This window comes from Notothenia rossii (assembly GCF_949606895.1).
Source record: "Notothenia rossii genome assembly, chromosome: 10".
Lineage (NCBI taxonomy): Eukaryota > Metazoa > Chordata > Actinopteri > Perciformes > Nototheniidae > Notothenia > Notothenia rossii.
Window position 1 is genome coordinate 33,381,784 of NC_136908.1, and position 20,993 is coordinate 33,402,776.

Consider the following 20,993-nt stretch of genomic DNA (forward strand, 5'->3'; position numbering starts at 1 on the left):
TGGCCCCCGCCTGCAGGGGGCCACACGCTGCAGGCCTGGCCTCAGGTCTGAGCAGCCTCCTGCTGCAGAGCTGGCACTGATCGCTGCTCACTGCAATGGACTGAACTCTCCAAATGACAATGACTCTTTTCCATAGGTTTTTTTGTGTGAAAGTCAAACAATGTTACAGATTTTGATTTTAAGTTTAGCACCATGTCAAACAAAACATTTATTATTTGGTGATAATGTGTTTGTTTTTTGTGAAAAATTGTGAATAAAGGTGGTTTCAAAAATCAAATCTCTCTCTCTCTCTCTCTCTCTCTCTCTCTCTCTGTAGAAAGCAGACGTGGCTGTGGCCGGCTTCACCATCACCTCAGAGAGAGAGAAGGTGATCGATTTCTCCAAACCCTTCATGACTCTGGGGATCAGCATCCTCTACCGGGTTAATCTGGTAAATGTATTATTTTTCCATTTCAGATTTAAACCCAGCTCTAAACTTTATTATGTAGTTGGTTTTTCATTTGTTGAAGAGGGACTAGAATCAAAAAGCTCTTTACTGTTCTCAAACTGCCTCTTTTCGCCCTCTGTCTGAAACAGAGCCCATGTGCTCTGATTGGTTAGCTGGACAGCCCTGTTGAGATTGGTCGAGTAGAGGGACCACCAAAAGCCTCTATTTTAAACCCGTCCATCAACAAAATGATTCCAACCTACACAAATATATTTAGCTTGAAAATAAACCTGCTCTGGAGAACTTTAGCCCTCAAGCAAAAGTAATGCTGATCCACCCTGCTTAAAGTGAGTCAGCGTTGTAGAACTGAAATAACCCTCTGAATCCCAGCAGCTTCAGGCTGTCTCATTTTACTCACTGTGGCCTTATTTCTCTGCAATATACAAGTCCTGAATCTTTATGGAAACAGCACCATCCTGGATAGAAATAAGGAGAAATCAAAAAGTCCTTTGTCTAGTATGACACAGTAACATGTACATTTTTTTTTTAAATTTGATATACCCTTAATAGTCCCACAGAGGGGGAGTTTACATTCTGCATGTGACCCACCCTAGTGTTAGGAGCAGAGTTGACATGTTAGCTGTGATTGGGCTGAGCTGTCCCTGTTTCACAGGCTGAAGGACTACAGATGGATATAAAACTGGGGGGCTGTCGCTGTAAAACTAGTTGTTTTCCTACAATACAATTAGGAGTTTTAAGATGCTGATGAAAGTCCATTCAATGCTCAGATTCACCTCAGAGCGTCTGCACCTGTTGAGTCGCTCTGCTTTCTGAGGCTCCAACAGTACCCTCAGGTCAAACAGTTACACTGGGAGTTCAGGACGGAGCCACAACAAATATCCCTGTGACCGCAGAGACCCTTCAGTGGGGGGGGGGGGGGGGGGGCTAGCCAAGGACATAGAGAGAGGGCATGTTCCCTCTTGTTTTTTGGAGACTGGAGGGGATATGATTCAGTGGAGAAATGTGACAGGAGCTGCTGCTTGGCACACGTTATTTGTTAGCCTTTGGGGGAGGATGGGGGGGCTCCTGACTGGAATTACAAACAGGTGAAGTCCATGCTTCAGAAGCCTGGTCTGGTGGGAGATTAGAGTGAACAAGCATGCCTGCGATTACTTTATAAATCTGCATATATTGATGCAGTGAGGACTATATGTACTTATTTTCTAACTGGCTGAATGCTACTTGAATGAATACATATATTGTGTGCAAGAACACCTAACTGAAATGGACAAATAAGAAGGAACAGAAAAAGTAAATCTGTGTGAAGCTGCTGCAGTGGTGGTTCTAGAACATTTTACATGGGGTGGCAAAGGGGGGGCAAGAGGTCATGCCAGGGTGGCAGCGGACGGCGGACAGTACGTGGTATTTGATACTGTATAACCTATTTATTGTTAAATCATGCTCCAATACAAGTGTTCTTAATGCACAAGAGAAACAAGGTGTTCGGACAAACAAACTAACATATAAAACAGCAGAAAGTACTCATGATACCTATAACTCTGTTTACTGTGAGTACAGTCAAAGTACATGATAATGAAGTACACACATGACATCACCCATCTCTCAGAGAGCTAAAGGTGACCTGTGCAGCAACACATTTCAATATGTGTCCGTACTAATAGCTGCTAGATCATCAACTGGTCAGGCCTCGGGACCCACTTTTTACTTGGTCAATACATCGCGACCCAACATTTTGAAGCACTCAAATCTATTCAACAAAAATAAATGCTGTACTATATACGCTTTTCAGCATACAATATTAATACAAGTGAAGTACAGTGCATGTATCCCTTATATCCCTTCACAGAACTAAATTATGCTTTTAAAAAAGGTTTAATGAGATGATGGAATCAAAGCTGAACTATATAAAAAGGCACACATCCTGGAAACCCAACCCCAGCAGGGGGGTCTGGGGGGATACCCCAAGGAGATTTTTAGAAATACTAACGTAAACTACGCATTCTGGTACACTCTGAGAAGAAAATAAATAAATCTATTACTACCCGACATATTAATAATATTTTATGCCATTGTTTGTTTTTCACTTTGTTCTGACATCTTTCTGTGAGAAGAGTAAAGAGGAGATAGTCTGTGTGACTTACTTTAAATTGTGGGTAAGGGTAGATAGCTTCCATTGTTCTGTGACCTGTTAATCATCAAACCGGGGGTCATATTTCATTATATGTTCATTTGTATCTGAAGTTGTACCCATGGATGTATAAAGAAGAGTTCTACCGCAAAGTTATTCTCCGTGGGGACTTCCGGCAACAATCTTGATTCTGATTGGCCAGAAGACTCGAAAAATCAGCAAAGATATTTTATTGAGAAAATGATCACTACGTGACAGAGGTTTCAAAACCGTTTATGGTCTCCGGTACTTCCAGTCCAACGCCGACTGCATGCACAGCGTTAGAAAATCGGGCCTTCAAAATAAAAGTTTGACTTTTTAAAATAAGAATTCCAATTATTATTATTTATTTTTTTTCTTCACTCACACATCTGCGACCCACTCGAAACGGGTCCGCCACCAACTTTTGGGTCGCGACCCACCAGTTGAGAACCACTGTGCTAGATTGAGCTGCTGTGATGGAACATGTACGGAGAATAACAACATCCCATGTGGTCCAGCTGGAGTCTCCTCTGGCTCCTGATCACTGCCTCTGGCCCTCTTTCTGACACTTCATCTTCCTCACATACATGTCTTCTTCTTCTTCACTGATGTCTTCATCTCCTCCTCTTCCTCCTGCTCTGACCCTCCTGGTCTCTTCATCTCCTCCTCTTCCTAATGCTCTGACCCTCCTGCTTTCTTCATCTCCTCCTCTTCCTCCTTCTCTGACCGTCCTGGTCTCTTCATCTCCTCCTCTTCCTCCTGTTCTGACCCTCCTGCTCTCTTCATCTCCTCCTCTTCCTCCTGCTCTGACCCTCCTGGTCTCTTCATCTCCTCCTCTTCCTCCTGTTCTGACCCTCCTGGTCTCTTCATCTCCTCCTGGCTTCCTCCTGCTCTGACCCTCCTGCTCTCTTAAGTGTACTCTCTTTTCCTTTTCCTCTTCCTCTTCGTCCTGATCTCTTCTCAGATATGTATTTTTGTTGTTGTTGAATCACTCCAGCTACTCTGGCCTGCAAGAGTCTACTTGTGAAAAGCAGTGGTACTAATGCTTGTATAACTTTACACGAACGCACACAGGCAGCTGTGTTTAGATCCAGTTTGACGGTAAAGGATGTATCCTGGTTTCATTTATCTGGCCTCATTGTTGTGATGTGTAATTTACGTGGATGTAATAGTACCGCATAGTTTAGCAAATAAAGTGATCAATTTTTTTTATATTCCATGGAATGCTCTTAACATCCCGATAGCAATGAATAAATTAAATGCTTTGTCAATAAATGTATACAAATATTTCATCTGTTGAAGCCGTGGCGCCGTAAAAAGCATGCCCAATTATCTGCCTCGGCTTGCGGCAGATAATTGGATGGCCTACCTGCTTGTCAGCCTTCCATCTGTGCACAAACTTATCTCGTGCCCTCATTGGTCATGTGCACGTTCGTGTGTGATATTTTTTGGTTGTGTATTTTCAAATACTAGCGCACTCGAGCTGGTTTCTCCATTCTTACCTACCCATACCTTTAAGTGTGTATTAAAGCCCCTGTCACACTGTCCCGAAATTGACACCAGATGGACACACGATAAAGGAAATTCGGCTCTGATCGTAACAACATCGGGCCATTCGTGAGGGCATCTTAAGCTATCGTATGACCGCCGGTGGAATTTCTCAGGCTCCGGCAGCAACTTTGTGAGCCGTGGCAACATCTTTGGCATGCCAAAAAGGAGGGGAAGGTTCCTTTTCGTGTTAATTTGTGTGTCATTTTGCCCTTCGTAAGGCACTCGTGAGGGCATCTTGTCAAATCGTGTCACATAATAGGGGACAATGCTTTTGGGATCAACAAGAGCCTGATGAACCCGTTTCCCATCAGAAACATGGAGCACCATGAGAGAATATTTAACTACAGACTCTCCAGAGCCAGGCGTGTAGTGGAGAATGCCTTTGGTATTCCGGCACACAAGTTCCAAGTTTTGCTGAGGACCATGAACCAGAGGCCAGGGACATGCAGAAAAATCATCACAACTTGTGTGATCCTTCACTGATATATCCAGCCACCCACAACAACATGATGGACCTGGAGGAGCAGAACCTGAATGTCATCCCAGGGGCATGGAGAAATGACAAAGTGTTTCTGGATGTTTACCATGAGAGGGCAAGGAACAATGGAACCCAGGAGGGGAGGCAAATTAGAAGATACCTGGGCCACTACTTTACCCCAAAGGCTGGTTCGGTGCCATGGCGGGACAAGATGATACTGTAATTATTCCCACAAAGCAGTGACATTAAAATGAATACAGAGACACTAACATTGTGGTGATGAAAAAAATATTTTTCACATATTGCATTGTAACTTAAAGGCCCAGTGAAGTGCATGTTTTTGCACCAAAATGAAATGGCAGTTTCATTCCTTACATATCATTGTGCCTGTTCATGGCTAAAATAATTTTTAATAATTCATAATTAATGAATTATTAATTTTGCCGTCTGAGCCTAACGGAAGTTGCAGACGATAGTGGCTGTGACGTCACAAGATGTACCCAGTTGCGATTGTAAACATGGCGGAGACTCTGGAAAGTGATACTAGTGTGAGAGAAATGATTGATTTGGACAGCTTTTCAGACAGGATAGATGAGGAAAGTGATCAATCTGGTGCACTTTGAGGGCAACATTAAGAGATTTACGGATACAGCTCTCAACACTCATATGAAACATATATTTCAATAATCAAAAAACATTGGAAGGATTTCTTAACCTATTTTATACAACTAATATTACATAGATGGAAATATTTGTTTACATAGATGACCAAACCCACTGAGATAACTTAGGCTACAGTTTACCTCCCTGAGCTGACGTTATCTCTCTCAGTCCCACAGGAGAGGACTCTCCCTTTCCTTATTGTTGAAACAGCTAATCTCCGTTAGCTCCGAGCTAGCACCAGATGCTAACAACAACCCTGTAACTCTGTCAGTCTCTCTTTCTCTCTCTCTCGAATCGACCACTGGCCTTTATTTATCATGATCAATCAAATAATCTACGAAACAATGACACCAGCCAGGCTCACCTTCATCTTTTGGGAACAGAAACATCGCCACTTCGGCAGACTTGACATTACTACAGCCAGCGGCAATGCATCGTTTCCCCTGTGTTTTTCATCCCTCTTTCTTCACTGTCGCCTCCATTGTCAGGTTTTCTCGATTGGCAATCACTTCCAGTCGACTCCGACACACTTTCCAGGAAAATACTAGCTCAAAAACGTTGAGAAATTCGACTTTGAAAAAGAGAAAAAACGAACGGTGGTGAATGTAAACAGTGCGGCGGCGTCCATCTCGTGACGTCACGCAGTAGATCGCAAGCCACGCCCACGAAGGCGAAGGTCGACTGCAGATTTCCCCGGAAAATTCAAAACTCGTAGAATTTGTTGCTATTCCAAAAAATTTTGATATGGGTTCCAATGGACAATTTTGGTCATTACTATACGTATTAGCATAACAGATCATGCACAGGTGCACACTTCACAGGGCCTTTAAACCAAAATGTGTATGGAGTAATACATTTTCTTTTTGAAATTTTGATTGAAAATACTTTTTTTCCCCCACTTATTAATAAAATAAAGGACCAACATTTAGACAGTTTAAACATCTCAAGTTGCCAAAATGTAAAGTCCCATAGTACTTTAACATAGAAATGAAAATAACTTGTCTAGTAAGGATGAAGGACCAAAAAAAAGGACAAAGTCTGAAAATAGCACTGACAATTTTTATTACATACAATCTCAAATTTCTGTGTGATTTTTTGTATTGTCGTCATGTAAGGCTGAGAGATCGATGTCTTCTTTGATATTGAGGCTGTCCTGGGTCACATTGTACTGGGACTGCTGAGCTGGAAGAGGAGACGGAGGAGGACTCTGGACTGGCTGCTGGGGTGTTAGCTGCCAAGGACCACTGATTTGCTGCTGAGGAGGCTGAGAAGGAAGTTTGAAGAATGCAGCCTGGCGAGGAGAAGGAACGTAGCCCTGAGTAGAAGTGCTGGCTGGCTGGAGGGTATGGTACTGCTGCTGTTGCTCCAAGTTGTGCTGCTGGTTCACCTGCTCTACGTAGCAACACTCCTGGGATCTCCACACTGATGTCAGAGGTGGGTTCCTAGGCCACTGGCTGGGACCTGGCTGGAACTCTGCTGACGGTGAGGAGGCAGCTCTGCTGACGGAGTAGTAGGTATTGCTGGGGAGGGCACTCTCCTGTTGATGTTGGCTGACTATTGAGTAGGTGGTAGATGTGCAGACTGGGATCATAGCAACTGGCCTCTGCTGGTGCAGCTGCTGCGACTGGAATAATTCAGTTTCCAGGTACTTGCAGAAAGGAGTGGCCCTGTTGACTTGCCGCTCTCGAGTGATGAACTGAACCAGTCTATCTTGGAGATCACGGGATGCTCCGGTAACTCGTTCAACAAAGTTCAGTTTGAATTTAATTTCAATGATATACTCACACTAGCTGTTGTATCCTTGTTGTGACGTCTGATGTGTGGCTTGGCCTCCTCAGCAAGGATAATAATAATAATAATGAATTTTATTTACATAGCACTTTTCACAACTCAAAGACGCTTTACAGTATGAGGGAGGGTAGACAAACAAGGACAGGCAAACAAGTAAGTATAGTAAAATAAAAAAATAAAAAGGCAGTCAAGAGGAAGTTGATTGAGAGGGGGGGGGGGGCTAGACATAGTTGAAAAGATGTGTTTTGAGGCGGGACTGAAAGACTGTGAGGGACTCAGAGTCACGAAGATCTTGGGGGAGGGAATTCCAGAGCATAGGAGCTGCCACTGAGAAGGCTCTGTCCCCAAAGCTGCAGAGTGTGGATGTGGGAATGGATAGGATTCCGGCTGCGGTGGATCTGAGGGACCCTGGGGGTTGATAAGGAGTGAGAAGTTTTGTGAGATAAGGGGGGGCCAGATGGTGGAGTGCTTTGTAGGTGAGGACCAGAATGTTGTAGTTGATGCAATGGGAGACAGCAAGACAGTGGGGGTCTTTGAGGACTGGGCCGATGTGATGCCATGATTTGGTATGCGTAAGGAGACGTGCAGCTGCATTTTGAACCCGTTGGAGTCTGTTGAGGGATGTAGTGCTGATGCCGTAAAGAAGTGAGTTGCAGTAGTCAAGGCGGGAGGAAATGAAGGCATGGATTAGTCGTTCGGCTGCGGGGCGGGTGAGAGAGGGTAGGGTTTTTGCAATATTGCGGAGGTGGAAAAATGAGGTTTTGACTGTTTGGCGGATGTGAGGTTCGAGGGAGAGGGTGGGGTCAAAGATTACGCCAAGGTTGCGTGCTTGGTTGGAGGGGGAAACAATGGTGCCATCGATGGTGAGTGTTATGTTAGTGACCTTGCTGAGGGTGGATTTGGAGCCGATTAGGAGTAGTTCTGTTTTGTTGCTGTTCAGTTTGAGGATGGGGTCTTCCTCTATTTCTTCTTGGGTTGGCCCTCCCGCAGCTCCAAGAATCAAGTCCTCTGTGTGTGGTACCATTTCAGAATTGAATGATCTGCAATGACAGAAATCAAAACAAATAATTAGCACAATCATTGAAATGTTCATTGACAGCAATTGTATGTCAAGTATCTGAAATATATTTCAAATATTTCAAAGTAATTGAAATGTAAAATAATGTATACCGTAATTTTCGGACTATAAGCCGCGCCTTTTTTCCCATTTTTCGAGCCTGCGGCTTATATAACGGTGCGGCTAATCTATGGATTTTTACAGCTAACGGCCACTAGGGGAACTCCTAAATCTATGGATTTTACAGGTTACAGCCCACCACCTTTAACATCTCTGGGCTCTATGGCCGGTCCGCTCCCCCCACCTTTAAGCGGCGGGCTCCAGCAGGAAAAGCTGGAGGCCGGAAAAGAGTGAGACAGGTAGCGCGAAAAAGTAAAAGTGGAACCGAGAGTGATACGAGAGACAGAACGAGAGCAAGACAGTTTGTGCAAAGGAAGTTTTCATGCACAAACCCTCATTATGGAAAACAAACGTAGAAATGCATATGATGCAGCTTTTAATTTAAAGGCAGTCAATCTGGCAGTAAAAGAAGGAAATAGAGCTGCTGCACGTACCCTTGGCATCAATGAGTCAATGGTGAGACGTTGGAGACACCAGCGGGAAGAACTGTCTCAATGCAAAAAGTCAAAAAAAGCTTTCAGAGGTAATAAAAGCAGATGGCCCGAACTTGAAGACTTTCTTGAAGATTGGGTGAACACACAGAGAGCAGACGGCCGAGGTGTTTCCACCGTGCAGATCCGACTGAAGGCCAAAACAGTCGCCACCAAAATGAAAATTGAAAATGTTAGAGGTGGACCATCCTGGTGTTTCAGATTTATGAAACGAAAAGGACTGTCCATCAGGGCGCGGACGACTGTGTGTCAGCAACTCCCTCCCGACTACCAGGAAAAAATAACAAACTTCGGCGAATTCACACAAAGAAAGATAGAGGAATATTCCATCGGACCGGACCAGATCATAAATATGGATGAAGTGCCTTTGACGTTTGACCTGCCTCTCACTAGGACTGTTAACAAGAAAGGTGAATCGTCCATCACATTGAGAACCACTGGCCACGAGAGAACGAATTTCACTTGTGTTCTTGGCTGCACAGCATCTGGATTAAAGCTTCCGCCAATGGTGATTTTTAAGCGGATTACAAATTTACAAAAGAAAAGATCCCGAACGGCATGTCCTTTACAGTCAACAAGAAAGGGTGGATGATGGAAAGCGTAATGAAGGAGTGGCTGAATGAGTGCTACGTCAAGCGCCCTGGAGGATTCTTTCGCCAAAAAAAAGCTTTGCTCGTTTTGGACAGCATGAGGGCCCATATAACAGATTCTGTGAAAGCAGCCATCAAGAGCACAAACTCAATTCCAGCTGTGATTCCTGGGGGCACAACGAAGCATCTGCAGCCACTCACATCAGTGTCAATCGTGCGTTCAAAGTGGCACTACGCGTTCAGTGGGAGGCGTGGATGACTAGCGGCGATAAATCATTCACCAAAACTGGTCGCATGCGAAAAGCAACTTTCGCTCAAGTTTGCAAGTGGATCCTGACAGCGTGGAGGAGTGTCAAAACATCCACGATCACCAACGGGTTCCGAAAGGCTGGACTGCTGCGTGATGAAGAGGAGGACGCCGCCACAGCTGAGGCCCTTCAGAGGCTGTTCGATTCCGACAGTGACAGTTTGTTGGTTTTGAGAGCGACAACGAAGGAGAGAGGAGAGTGGCTGAAGAAGCCACCCTGACAGTGGCGATTCTAGAGATTTATACATGGGGTGGCAGAGGGGTGGCAGGCATATATTGTAGGGTGGCAATTTTTTTAGGAAGCCCACCTTACTTTGTACTTTATATGCACCCATATACAACAGTTTTTTCAACACCCAAGTGTGATAAATTCAATATTTGGTCTACATACATGAGCATTCCACTTTTTAGTACATTAAAACAGTGTTTCCCTTGGGATTATTGTAGCAGCAGAAATGTTGCTCATCCCAAGCAAGCCTTCTGGGGGGGTATCCGGGGCATATCCCCCGGGTCAAAAATGTTGAACATTGTTAATTCAATCTAATCAATCTGAGGCACTTTGAAAGCAAAATCAAGCCATAGGAATGATTTAGAAATTTGAGGACTTCCCAGCACTTTACAAAATTCCAGCATTATCCTAGAAGCAAAGCCCTCCCTCAAAGGCCTGCCTGCCAAAGTGTTTTGTGAGTGCATGTGTACAGAATAGGTTAGACAGGTTTGTGAGAACAATTTCTGTGTGTGTTAAAGTCACAAAATATATACAAATATTTACATTATCAGTTATTGATGAAATTTCACATTGTAAATGCAACCAAAAAAATACAAAGCAGATTAGAATGTTTTTTGACTCCGTTACATATATCATCTGATTGCTACAGAAGCTGTATGCGACGATTGCTATGCTGTGCAGCAAATCTCTTCACAAACTCATCCAAATTTAAATCTTTCGCACGTTTAGACTCAATACTGAGAATTGCTATACTTGCTAGTCTGTTCTCAGTCATGGTAGAACGCAGGTGATTCTTGATCAGTTTAAGAGCTGAAAAACTCCTCTCACATGCTGCACTGGTAACAGGCAATACCACAGCTATTTTACATAACCTGAACATCTCAAAGAATACCTCCTTGTATGGTTCCAAAAAATTAACAAATTCTATTAAACTGGACGGACTTTTTCCATGTGTTGCTTGTCGATCTAACAACCTTCTAGTCTGGTGCAGTTCATGTTTCAGATCCTCTACATTTGACCCATATGCATTTGCTAATAGAAAAACTGCCTCCTCATTTAAAAAGCTGCTGCTGGATGGATTTAGGGCCTGGACACCCTGCATGATGTCACAGTTTACGCTAGAGAATCGTCTTCTCATTTCACCAACCATACAATCAATGATGGGATAAAATACCTTGGTGATAAAAGACCTCTTACTGTCCGATTCTGTGTGTTGTCCTAATGTTGACATGATAACACTACCTTGAAGTCTTTGTGTTATTTGCCTTGCCCTTTTAAAGGTGTGAGTCGTTGAAATGTCAGACTTTTCACAGGTGGCTAGTACCTCATTCCACAGCTCATCAAAGTATGTCTCACTGCGATAGTCTTCCAGAGTCTGTCTGAGGGTCGCAATTAACTCTACAGCTTTAGTAAGGTCAATCTGTGTTGACTGAAGCATCTCTGACAAAAAGTGTGTGTCCTTTAGTACCTTTCTAAATAGTACAAGACATCCAATAAAATTTAGATCGATCTGAACTAGTAGACCTCTTGCTTCAACCGCTCTGTCCGGATTGTCCTCCTCTGAAATATCTTCCAGTACTTGCATTACAGCAGGCAACCTATCCATGACATTGCGACAAGCTGTATGTCTGCTGGCCCATCGAGTCTCGCTGAGACGTGAGAGTTCCCTTACTTGACCATCATACATCTCTCTCTGCACATCCAACCATTTAGGATGGACATAAGATCCTGACATAAAAATATACAGTCGCTCTAACAATGAAAAGAAATGTCTTGCATCAGGAACAGATTTCACACTGTCTACCATCACTAGGTTTAAGCAGTGGGCACTGCAATGAACGTAGAATGCATGCTTGGCTACTTCTCTTATTCTGGCTTGGACACCAGCATGCTTCCCACTCATAGTTGAAGCACCATCATAGCCTTGCCCAACTAGGTTTTTTTTATATTCCAGCCCATACTTCTCTAAACAGCCAATGATCTTCTCTGTTAAACTGGCAGCATCCAGTTTATCTGCCTCTTGAAACTCTAGAAAACTCTCCTGAACTACACCATTATAATAGTACCGAAGAACAAAAGACATCTGCTCCATTTTCTTTACATCTTTTGTTTCATCAACAAGAACAGAAAATTGTGCACTCTCTTTAACCTCTTTGATAATCTCCTCTTTAACCATATCTGCTAAACACTGCAGTATTTCATTTTGTATCAGGCTACTTGTGTATTTTGCATTTTTTGCTTGATTTTCCATTCGTTTTTTTAAAAACGGATCATGCTTGCTCAGGAGATCCAACAATTCTAGGAAATTTCCTCTATTGTCCGCCTCGGATGATTCCCGGTGACCACGCTGGGAAATGTTTTGAGTGGCAGTTAACAACAGGACTTCACCAAGTGTGCGTATATATTTCTGGTTTTCGATTACTTTTTTACTTGACTCCTCTTCCATCATTCCTAACATTGATGAGTTTCTGTCTAGCATTTTCTTATTCTCTGTCCATGCAAACATAGCATTAACATGGCTCTCTGATTTAGCATGTGAACAAAATCCACTGTCCTTAAATGTAGCTTTCTTCCAGTTAGAATAACCATTCATAGAGGTAAACACAGTCCTAGAGGCATTAGGTAAAGAAAAGTGTCTACAAGCAAAGCAATATGCTGCGTCTTTTGACTGTGAGTATTCCACCCAGTTATGCATTTTGTACCAGTCAGCATGGAAACTTCTCCTTGCACAACCTTGCATCGTCTTGGGAAAGCTCTCCAGCGATGGTTGTGTCGGCCCATCCCCTCTGTGTTTGGAAATGTCTGGAAAAAGATAAAATAAGGAGGGAAAGTTACTCTATAATAACTACCCTGATAAGCCCCAAGATGTATTTAACTACATTGATTCATTGATACATTGATTAACTACATTGATTCATTGATACATTGATTGATCTACATTGATTCAAATCATACATGGCATTTACTGTACTGTGGCTTTGATAAAATGTCACTAATTCTGTGCTGATATATGTATTTGATCCAAATGGTAAATGGACTGCACATATGGGACTTCATTTGCAACTAACGGTACCCAACACACTTTACAATGGCCTCTCATTAAGCCATTCTCACACACATTCACACCAATTGTGGTAGCTTTTTTTCAAACGTAAGGAGCTAACACTTGAATGGAACCCCCCACCCACCAAAAAACATACCATGAGGACCAGCTGTAGCTGCACAATCTTCCACTTCTGTCTCAGACTGTCTCTCTGCACAGTCATCATTGACACTTTCTGGCTCTGGCTCAGGCTCTGGCTCTGGATCAAGGCACTCCAAGGTCTCTGTTGGGGTATTTTTTTGTTGTGTAGGAGAAAAATAAAATAAAATAAGATACTATAGGTAGCAATAATAATAATAATAATAATAATAATAATAATAACCCTGATGGTCAATGTCACACTTATAGCACTTTATTTGCATTTAACAGTACCCAAATCACTTTACAATGGCTTCTCATTTACCCATTCACACACCAACGGCAGTGGAGTTTCTCAAACGTAAGGAGTGAACACAACTGGACCATAACACAACAACAAAAACATACTGACCAGCTACGCAGATCTTTTCCACCTCCATCTCAATGAACTGGCTCTCTGCATTGGCAGATTCTGCCTCGGGCTCGCTCTCTCCTGCTCTTTTCTGATCTGTAGCCTATTTTACACAAAAAGTAGGCCATTAACATAATACATTAGCCCTAATGTTACTGCACTGTAGCTTCGTTTAAAATATCACTACTTGTGGTGGTATATTGAAATATAAGATCACATTTACTGGGCTGTGACAAAAAGTGGAAATCCTGAAAATAGAAATACTGTAGCAATGTAATTAACTAAATTGTTAACTGGGACACTTCCTAAGTTCTTTTAACTGACCACACAAACTATGTGGTAATCTATACGATTTTATGTTAAGTTTTGTAGTGTAGTAGTGTATCCCTTATTTTAACCTAAATTAAGCAAATTTAAAATACCTTTCATTACTCTTATAGTAAATGCAATGAAATCACAAATATCCCCCTTTTATATAAAAGTAGAAAGTGTTTACTATGTAAATATTAAATGAAATTACAGTCAAATAAAATATTTCAAATAAAAGGTTTCTCTCTGCATCAATGAAATTACCTACCTAATGCATATTTTGCATTACCGAAATGCTTTACTCCTTTAAATAAGCAACCTCTGCTATGCCACCTTAATAGTTAGCCAGCTTTTTTGTAACATAAAGAAAATAAAAGGAAAATATAGAATGGGCTACAATACCACGAGGACCAGCTGAACTAGCTAACTAACCTTCCCGCTCTAGCCTCAAGCTTCGAGTGGCAGAGGCTGTCTGCACTTGGACCCTCATGCTCCCTCACATCACTAACCTGCTTCTTTGTGAGGATGAAGCTCCTGATGTCACCCTTCCTCTTTGTGGTTGACGACATGGCCTTCCTATAATTGAAACAAGTCATATTCAAACATAAATTAAAGTTTTTATGTTAAACATACATTAAAGTTTACATGTAACGTTAAGGTTCGCCTTTCTGATGCTACACACAGAAATTCTGCTAGCCTTAGCCACCATTAGCATACTAGCTAACGCCAAATAGCAAACTTGTTAAGAACGTTTCATAGAACTACAATGATATGAAATGCCACAACATCACTTGGTTTCAGTTCAAAATGTCAAAGGCTTGCCAGTAGCTGGCTAGTTATCAACGTTATTCAGTTAGTTACCGAACTGGCTTCAAAAGCTATCTTGTGGCTAACCGTGACATGAGGTAAAACGTAGCTAGGGGTTAGCCACATAATAGCTATCTAGCTTCATCACTCGGTAGTTAATTCTGAAATCGATAACAACACAGCATATTCATCCAGAAACTACCAGTTACTAGTACCATATCTCTAATAATAATAATAATAGTTTATTTTGTACAGCGCCTTCCATCTATGAGGAATTATAAACGTTTCGAAATCACATTACACTTTGACGTTACCCACCTGTGAACAGACTCCATCTGACAGCTTGTGTCTGCGCTGACTCCACGTCAAGGCAAAGAGATTCTGCGATATGGATGCAACCATTCGTGATGGGGGGAGGGGGGGGGGGGGGGGGGTTGTGCACCAACAAGTTTCTTTTTCAAATTTGACATTCTGCAGTTTGACACCGATTTTGGATTGTTTTGAATTTGTTTTGATCTTAAAACGATATTAATAATAATTATCCAATAAATCATCAGTTGGTATTTTTTGACTGGGGTGGCAGGTGGGGTGGCAGACCCCTTTTCAGGGGTGGCGGCTGCCACCCCATGCCACCCTGGTAGTTTCGCCACTGCACCCTGAGCCTGTTCGTTTCCGACACTGAAGATGAGGACTTTGGTAGTTTTAGTACACAGGAAGAAGACGAATATGAGGATTAATGACTTGACTTTTCTGGTTACAGCCGTGTACTGCACCTTAGCCTAAAAGATGAAGACGAGGATTAATGACTTTTCTGGTAGGCTGATTAACGTATATTTTAAGCAGCCGTGTTACTGCAACTTTAGGCTTACGCGCTTACTGTCGTGTTACAGGCACTTTATTTTGCACTTTTAAAAAAAATACATTTAATTTAGCCATTGATATTGTCTCGTCAAGCGCTGTAAGCTTTGTTTTTTGTTGTGGTACTACTGTAGGCTATAATGTAGATCAGTGGTTTTCAAACTTTTTCATGCCAAGGACCCCTAAATTGATACACATTTGGCCGCGGACCCGCAATTGAAAATATTTTGTGCAAGGGACCCCCAGAAGCAAAGATATCAGTGAATTTTCGCTTTAAAAAATATAAATATTCAAAGATGTGCACACTTTTTCAAGGTTTTTCAAAAATAGCAGATCTTGAAGCTCATAGCGCGGCACTCGGTGCCGCGCTATGAGCTTGTTGAGCTTGCTCGAGCTTCAGAAATAGCCAAAGCTAAGTGGTTAAATGATTGTGACGCTATTAACTAATTTTGCTGGGGAACCCCTGGCACTCCCTCAAGGACCACTGGTGGTCCCCATAACACTGCCTGAAAAGCACTGCTGTAAATCACTGCCGGTACGTGCGCTGGGAGCGCACCGTTTAAGTTGAAAAGTTGAAAAGTTTGTGTGTCTGAAACGCTATGTGATACAGTACAGTTTACACAGCACAGTACATGTTCTGGAGCTAGTATTGCACTAAATGGTAACACTTGAATACGTTATGCAAATATGCAACTTGTTTGTTGAAATGTTAATAAATGGGAGCTTCCTCAAACAGCCATCTCTTTCCCGACAATCTCCTCTGTGCACGAACCCTTACATATGGTAATTAAACATTAAAACACCTGCGGCTTATAGTCCAGTGCGGCTTATATATGTACACATCATTCAATTTAGCTGCTGCGGCTTATATTCAGGTGCGCCTTATAGTCCGAAAATTACGGTACTTACAATCCAACCTGTACTCCGCAGTCTTTCCCTCCCATAGGTGCCTCGTTAATGCCTTGTCTTTGTACTGTTTGTCCTTCATGTCATACAGTTGTCACGAACGAGCTGAGAACCAAAATACAACACACGGGAGACCAGGGAAAGTCGGTAACCAGCTTTATTAAAACTTGTTTCCACAGAAAGGTTCTGGTGTAAGACAAACCGGCAAACAGTAGGCAAAAGGCTGGTCAGGTACAGGCGAGGGTTCCAGGAGTAATACTCATCTGATGATGCTCTCTCGGCCTCCCTCTCCTGGAAATCCTCGACCGATGACGTCTCACCCTCCTCCTCGACAAAGCCCCTGGTCTGTAGCGGACGTGTCCCCCTGGCTTAACGCCTGGTTGGGTGTGGGTTCTAGAAGGCGGCTCCGGGTGTTGCAGGTGGAAGTCCCGGATGAGCTGTGGGTTTAGGATGTGACAAACGGGAATCCACTGCCTCTCCTCAGGACCGTAGCCCCTCCGACAGCGCCTGATGAAAGCCTGGACAGACAGACAGGTGACCTCTTTCTCTAATGCAGGGAAGAATGGGGGTTGAAAACCGTAGGCACACTGGAAAGGGGAGAGACCAGTGGCGGAACTGATGAGGGTGTTGTGGGCATACTCCACCCACAGGAGTTGTTTTGACCAGGCCGTAGGATGATTGGACACCATGCAGTCTCCATCTCCTGATTCTTCCGTTCAGTCTGGCCGTTGGTCTATGGGTGGAAACCGGAGGTGAGACTGACCGTCGACCCGATCAGTTCACAAAATTCTCTCCAAAACACAGAGGTGAACTGGGGCCCCCGGTCGGAAACCACATCAGTCGCCAGTCCGTTGAGGCGAAAAACGTGGAGAAGAATAAGTTCCGCCGTCTCCTTAGCTGATGGGATCTTAGGCAGGGGTATGAAATGAGCCAATTTACTAAACTGGTCTACCACCGTCAAAATGGCAGTATGTCTGTGGGACGGTGGTAGACCAGTCACAAAGTCCAGAGAAATATGTGACCAAGAGCGACGCGGGACTGGTAACGGATGAAAGAGGCCAGCAGGAGCTTGGTGAGAGGGTTTGTGCTGATTGCACGCAGGACAGGCGTTCAAATAAACTCACTAATTAATGAAACCAGTTCAATACGCATTATTCTTATTCTTATCATTCTTTATGAGCACAGAAATAGTCTTAAAATCAGATCTGTTTTTTAAATGAAATCTGACGGCAGGCAGTTAGCTCTGATCACCTATGATAAATGCGCCGCACCTAATCGCTGGCCATTCAGCCACAGAGCTCCCTCTATACAAATCAAACTGTTGACGGTGTGAAAGCACCTATTGTTTTAAATAATGGTCGGAATGTGACCTGTGAGCCTTCTGAATTACCATGGGACAGACAGCACATTCTAAACTTAAATGTTCAATCAATACAATAAAGTAACATCTTATCTTATCTTAATAATATCTTCATATTAATAATAATAATAATAAATCATACAGTATGTATCCGAAAGGGAGCAGGAGGAAGCAAACACAAAAATATACAAAAAATATACTGCATATTAAAGCAAACGATTGTAAAGGTAAAAGTATGAGCATAACAAATAAAGAAGTGTAATGTAAACATTTACATTATTATTATGATTATTTAATATATAAAGACTATATATTATTGAATTACAAGATTAGATATTCTTTAGTATAGTATCTAAAATATTGATGTGTTCAAATGCTCTTCAAAACACAACTGAAAGTCCATGAAACTTGTCTTTCTGTATTTGTGAATGAAGCGCCATCTCCTGGTTAAAACCTGAAATTGAAAATCTGGCAACGCCCTGTTGGAAAATAGTGGGAGGGCTTAACATTCCTCTATACTGGTGTTAGGCAGGTCGTAGGCAGGAAGCTGTAAGCTGGAGTCTGAAATGAAGTGCTACATCTGTATATATATATTTTTTTATATTTAAAAAAGTACCCAACTTGCCTGTACAGTGGGTTGAGGTGCTCATTTTGCAGCTCATGGTTTCAACATAGAGATTGGCTGGAATATTCATGTAAAAAAGATGCCATATTCTGCTATGCATGTAGACATTTTGGTTCAAGTAAGTCAGATGCCTTCACCACAACTGGCTACAACAACTGGCGCCATGCTCTTGTACGTGATAAGGGACTGGGAAGGCATGAATCAAGCAAAGAGCACATTGATCCTCCTAATGTTGCTCTCAAAGTGCACCAGATTGATGCTTTTAACTTCAATATTTAAAAGAAAATCCTCCCGGAGGAGCATGCCCCCGGACCCCCCTAGAGGAGGTGAGGAGCCTCCTAGAGGGTGTTAGGTCCACTCCCCACTTATAAAAATAGCACTTTACTACTGCACCCTCTCCAATCTCGGATGCACCCCGAGTCATTTTTTTCTGGAACCGGGCCTGCATGTTGTACACAGTGGAAATAAACATTCTGGTCTCCTCAACTTCAGGGATATTAAACATTAAACTCCTTCTGAATCAAACCGTCACAGTAGCCTTACCTTACTGATCCATCTTAAAATAGAAAAAAACATGTTACTTTACCAGCAGAGAGAAAATGGATTATTAAATTATTAATGTTACTAATAAAGAGCAGTTTGATTATTAAGTATTATTCTGTTGATCGATGTCATTACATTTGTTGAAAAGCACATAATGACTTGTTTAAGACTCGTTCTGTCAAAGTTTAGGACTTGGACTTGACTTGAACTTGCCCATCCTGACTTGAGACTTGACTTGGACTTGAGCGCAAAGACTTGAGACTTGACTCGGACTTGAGCGCAAAGACTTGAGACTTGACTCGGACTTGCAAAACAATGACTTGGTCCCACCTCTGCTATGTTCCATCTGAATTTACTTTAAAATAAAAACATCTATATTAATTCTGACACTTCTATATCCAACTCACAGATGTAACCTTGCTTTGAGAGAAAAGATTATTAATTTACCCCTTTTAGAAGTGAAGATATAGTCTTTGCTGTGTTAGTGGCATTTTGGAGCCTGAAACCTGAAAAACAGGCTCAGGGCTTAACAGGTTAAATACAATTAACCTCTGTTGCCACCTGCTGGTGAGTAAATATTCAAATCAGTTCAAATTGACAACCGGTCCGCATTTTTTTTTTAATGTATCTGCCGGTCCTTGGCACAATAAAGGTTGGGAACCCCTGAGCTAAAGGACTCTCTCATTGTTATCTCAGTGGGTCTCAAATGTTTTTTATTCACCATTAATGTAAACAATTATTTCCGAGGCACACGTTTATATGATCATTAGTTATAAAAAAATAAGAGAATAAATGAAAAACAGGTATGAAATACAGTAAAAAAAGAATAAAGTTTAAATGGGTGATTTGTAAAATATCCATAAAGAAAAAGTAAATATGCTTACAGTTCTGTTTCATATGGGTATTGAGAGAGGTATCCATAGATCTCTTCATTTTGCTCTCAAAGTCAAGAAGATAGTGTAAGTGATCTCTACAATAAAACAGTTACAGAATGTACAAAGATATTAATATGAGGATGTGCAAAACAGACAAAATAATTAAACTTTATTAACAAATTAAAGAATACTTTAGGTTAAGGTCTTCTTTCAAATAAGAAAAAAGCTTTGGGGGTACCTACAGTATCTACAGATAAATGTTAAGCCTGGCAAAGTACTTAACATCTAATATATTGCTTTCCTGCAATGTTAACTATGTTGAAGCACTTATTTTAACTGATATTATACACATTAATTATACTCTTATGTATGTAGATAGTATAAGAAATGTGCCGAATTTGACAGTTTAATGGTGGAGGTATACACACATATTGATAGATGTCTTGTAATGCACTGTTGAGGAACCTGTGACCCAAGTTTTTCATTCATTGCATAACTACACCGTAGTTGTGTATATGATATGTCAATAAACCTTTGAAAATCTTGAAAGGGATGTGCAAAATAGCAATTATATATAGTTTTTAATTAACTACTAGTAGAGAATAACGAGTAATGAATATACTTTATAGAGATCTGCAGATAAATGTTTAGTCTTCTCAAGCACCAACTATCAAATATCTCTCCTGATTGTTGGCACTTGACAATCACCTTTCCATGAATTTTACTCAGGTGTAACTAAAGTCTGCTTTAAGGGTTGTTTATATTTCACATCATTAATCAGAATCTGCAAAGTAACTAAAATAAATGTAGTGGAATAAAAATAGCAGGTTAACCTCGGAATTGTAGTGGAGTAGAATTACAAAGTAACAATGAGCTGTCATGTGGGTATATATTAATGCTGCCCATTATGGATACAAGCGATTTTCACACATTTAGTAATTACATGTGTTTAAATGTTTACACACCAATTTGTTTCCTATCGCCTAAACCTCCAGGGCTGTACACAGTTTAATACTGTCAACTTCTAATTTTGGGAAAAACGAAAAGGTCTTTTAAAACTACAATTCCCAGTGCCATAGAGGACATGTTGCGAAACACAATAGCCAGCATATGTAGTTCTGGGGGGGCGTTCAAGTCCAGTTTTGAATAGTCTGCCATGGTTTCGTTGCATTTCAAAGAGCTTGACGCTCGGCGTAACCTTGGAGAAAACAAGTTGTTTCTCAGAATTGAAGGGGAAAAACAC

At 41.8% G+C, this 20,993-nt stretch overlaps 2 protein-coding genes and 1 long non-coding RNA gene across 4 annotated transcripts in view; 1 reads left to right on the forward strand and 2 right to left on the reverse strand.

The window, feature by feature from the left end:
• Positions 1 to 7,067, reverse strand: part of LOC307023321 (uncharacterized protein) — a 104,976-nt gene extending 97,909 nt beyond the window's left edge. Inside the window, exon 1 of the mRNA XM_079656529.1 lies at positions 5,654 to 7,067. Within this exon, the coding sequence (XP_079512655.1) occupies positions 6,365 to 6,880 (516 nt within the window). The 5' untranslated portion in view covers positions 6,881 to 7,067 and the 3' untranslated portion in view covers positions 5,654 to 6,364. The remainder of the gene's footprint in view (positions 1 to 5,653) is intronic.
• Positions 1 to 20,993, forward strand: part of LOC307022751 (glutamate receptor ionotropic, kainate 5-like) — a gene marked incomplete at its 3' end in the record, with an annotated part of 608,764 nt that overhangs the window by 447,307 nt on the left and 140,464 nt on the right. Inside the window, exon 13 of the mRNA XM_079655644.1 lies at positions 317 to 430. Coding sequence (XP_079511770.1) covers positions 317 to 430 — 114 coding nt within the window. The remainder of the gene's footprint in view (positions 1 to 316; positions 431 to 20,993) is intronic.
• Positions 9,864 to 14,981, reverse strand: LOC307023164. Of its 2 annotated transcripts, XR_013803612.1 has the most exons (5): positions 14,902 to 14,981; positions 14,286 to 14,352; positions 13,468 to 13,570; positions 13,075 to 13,200; positions 9,864 to 12,676 (listed from the first exon to the last, which is right to left on the reverse strand). It is a non-coding gene; the product is annotated as an uncharacterized lncRNA (long non-coding RNA). The 2 variants fall into 2 exon arrangements; XR_013803613.1 differs by lacking the exon at positions 14,902 to 14,981 and having other exon boundaries at positions 14,286 to 14,492.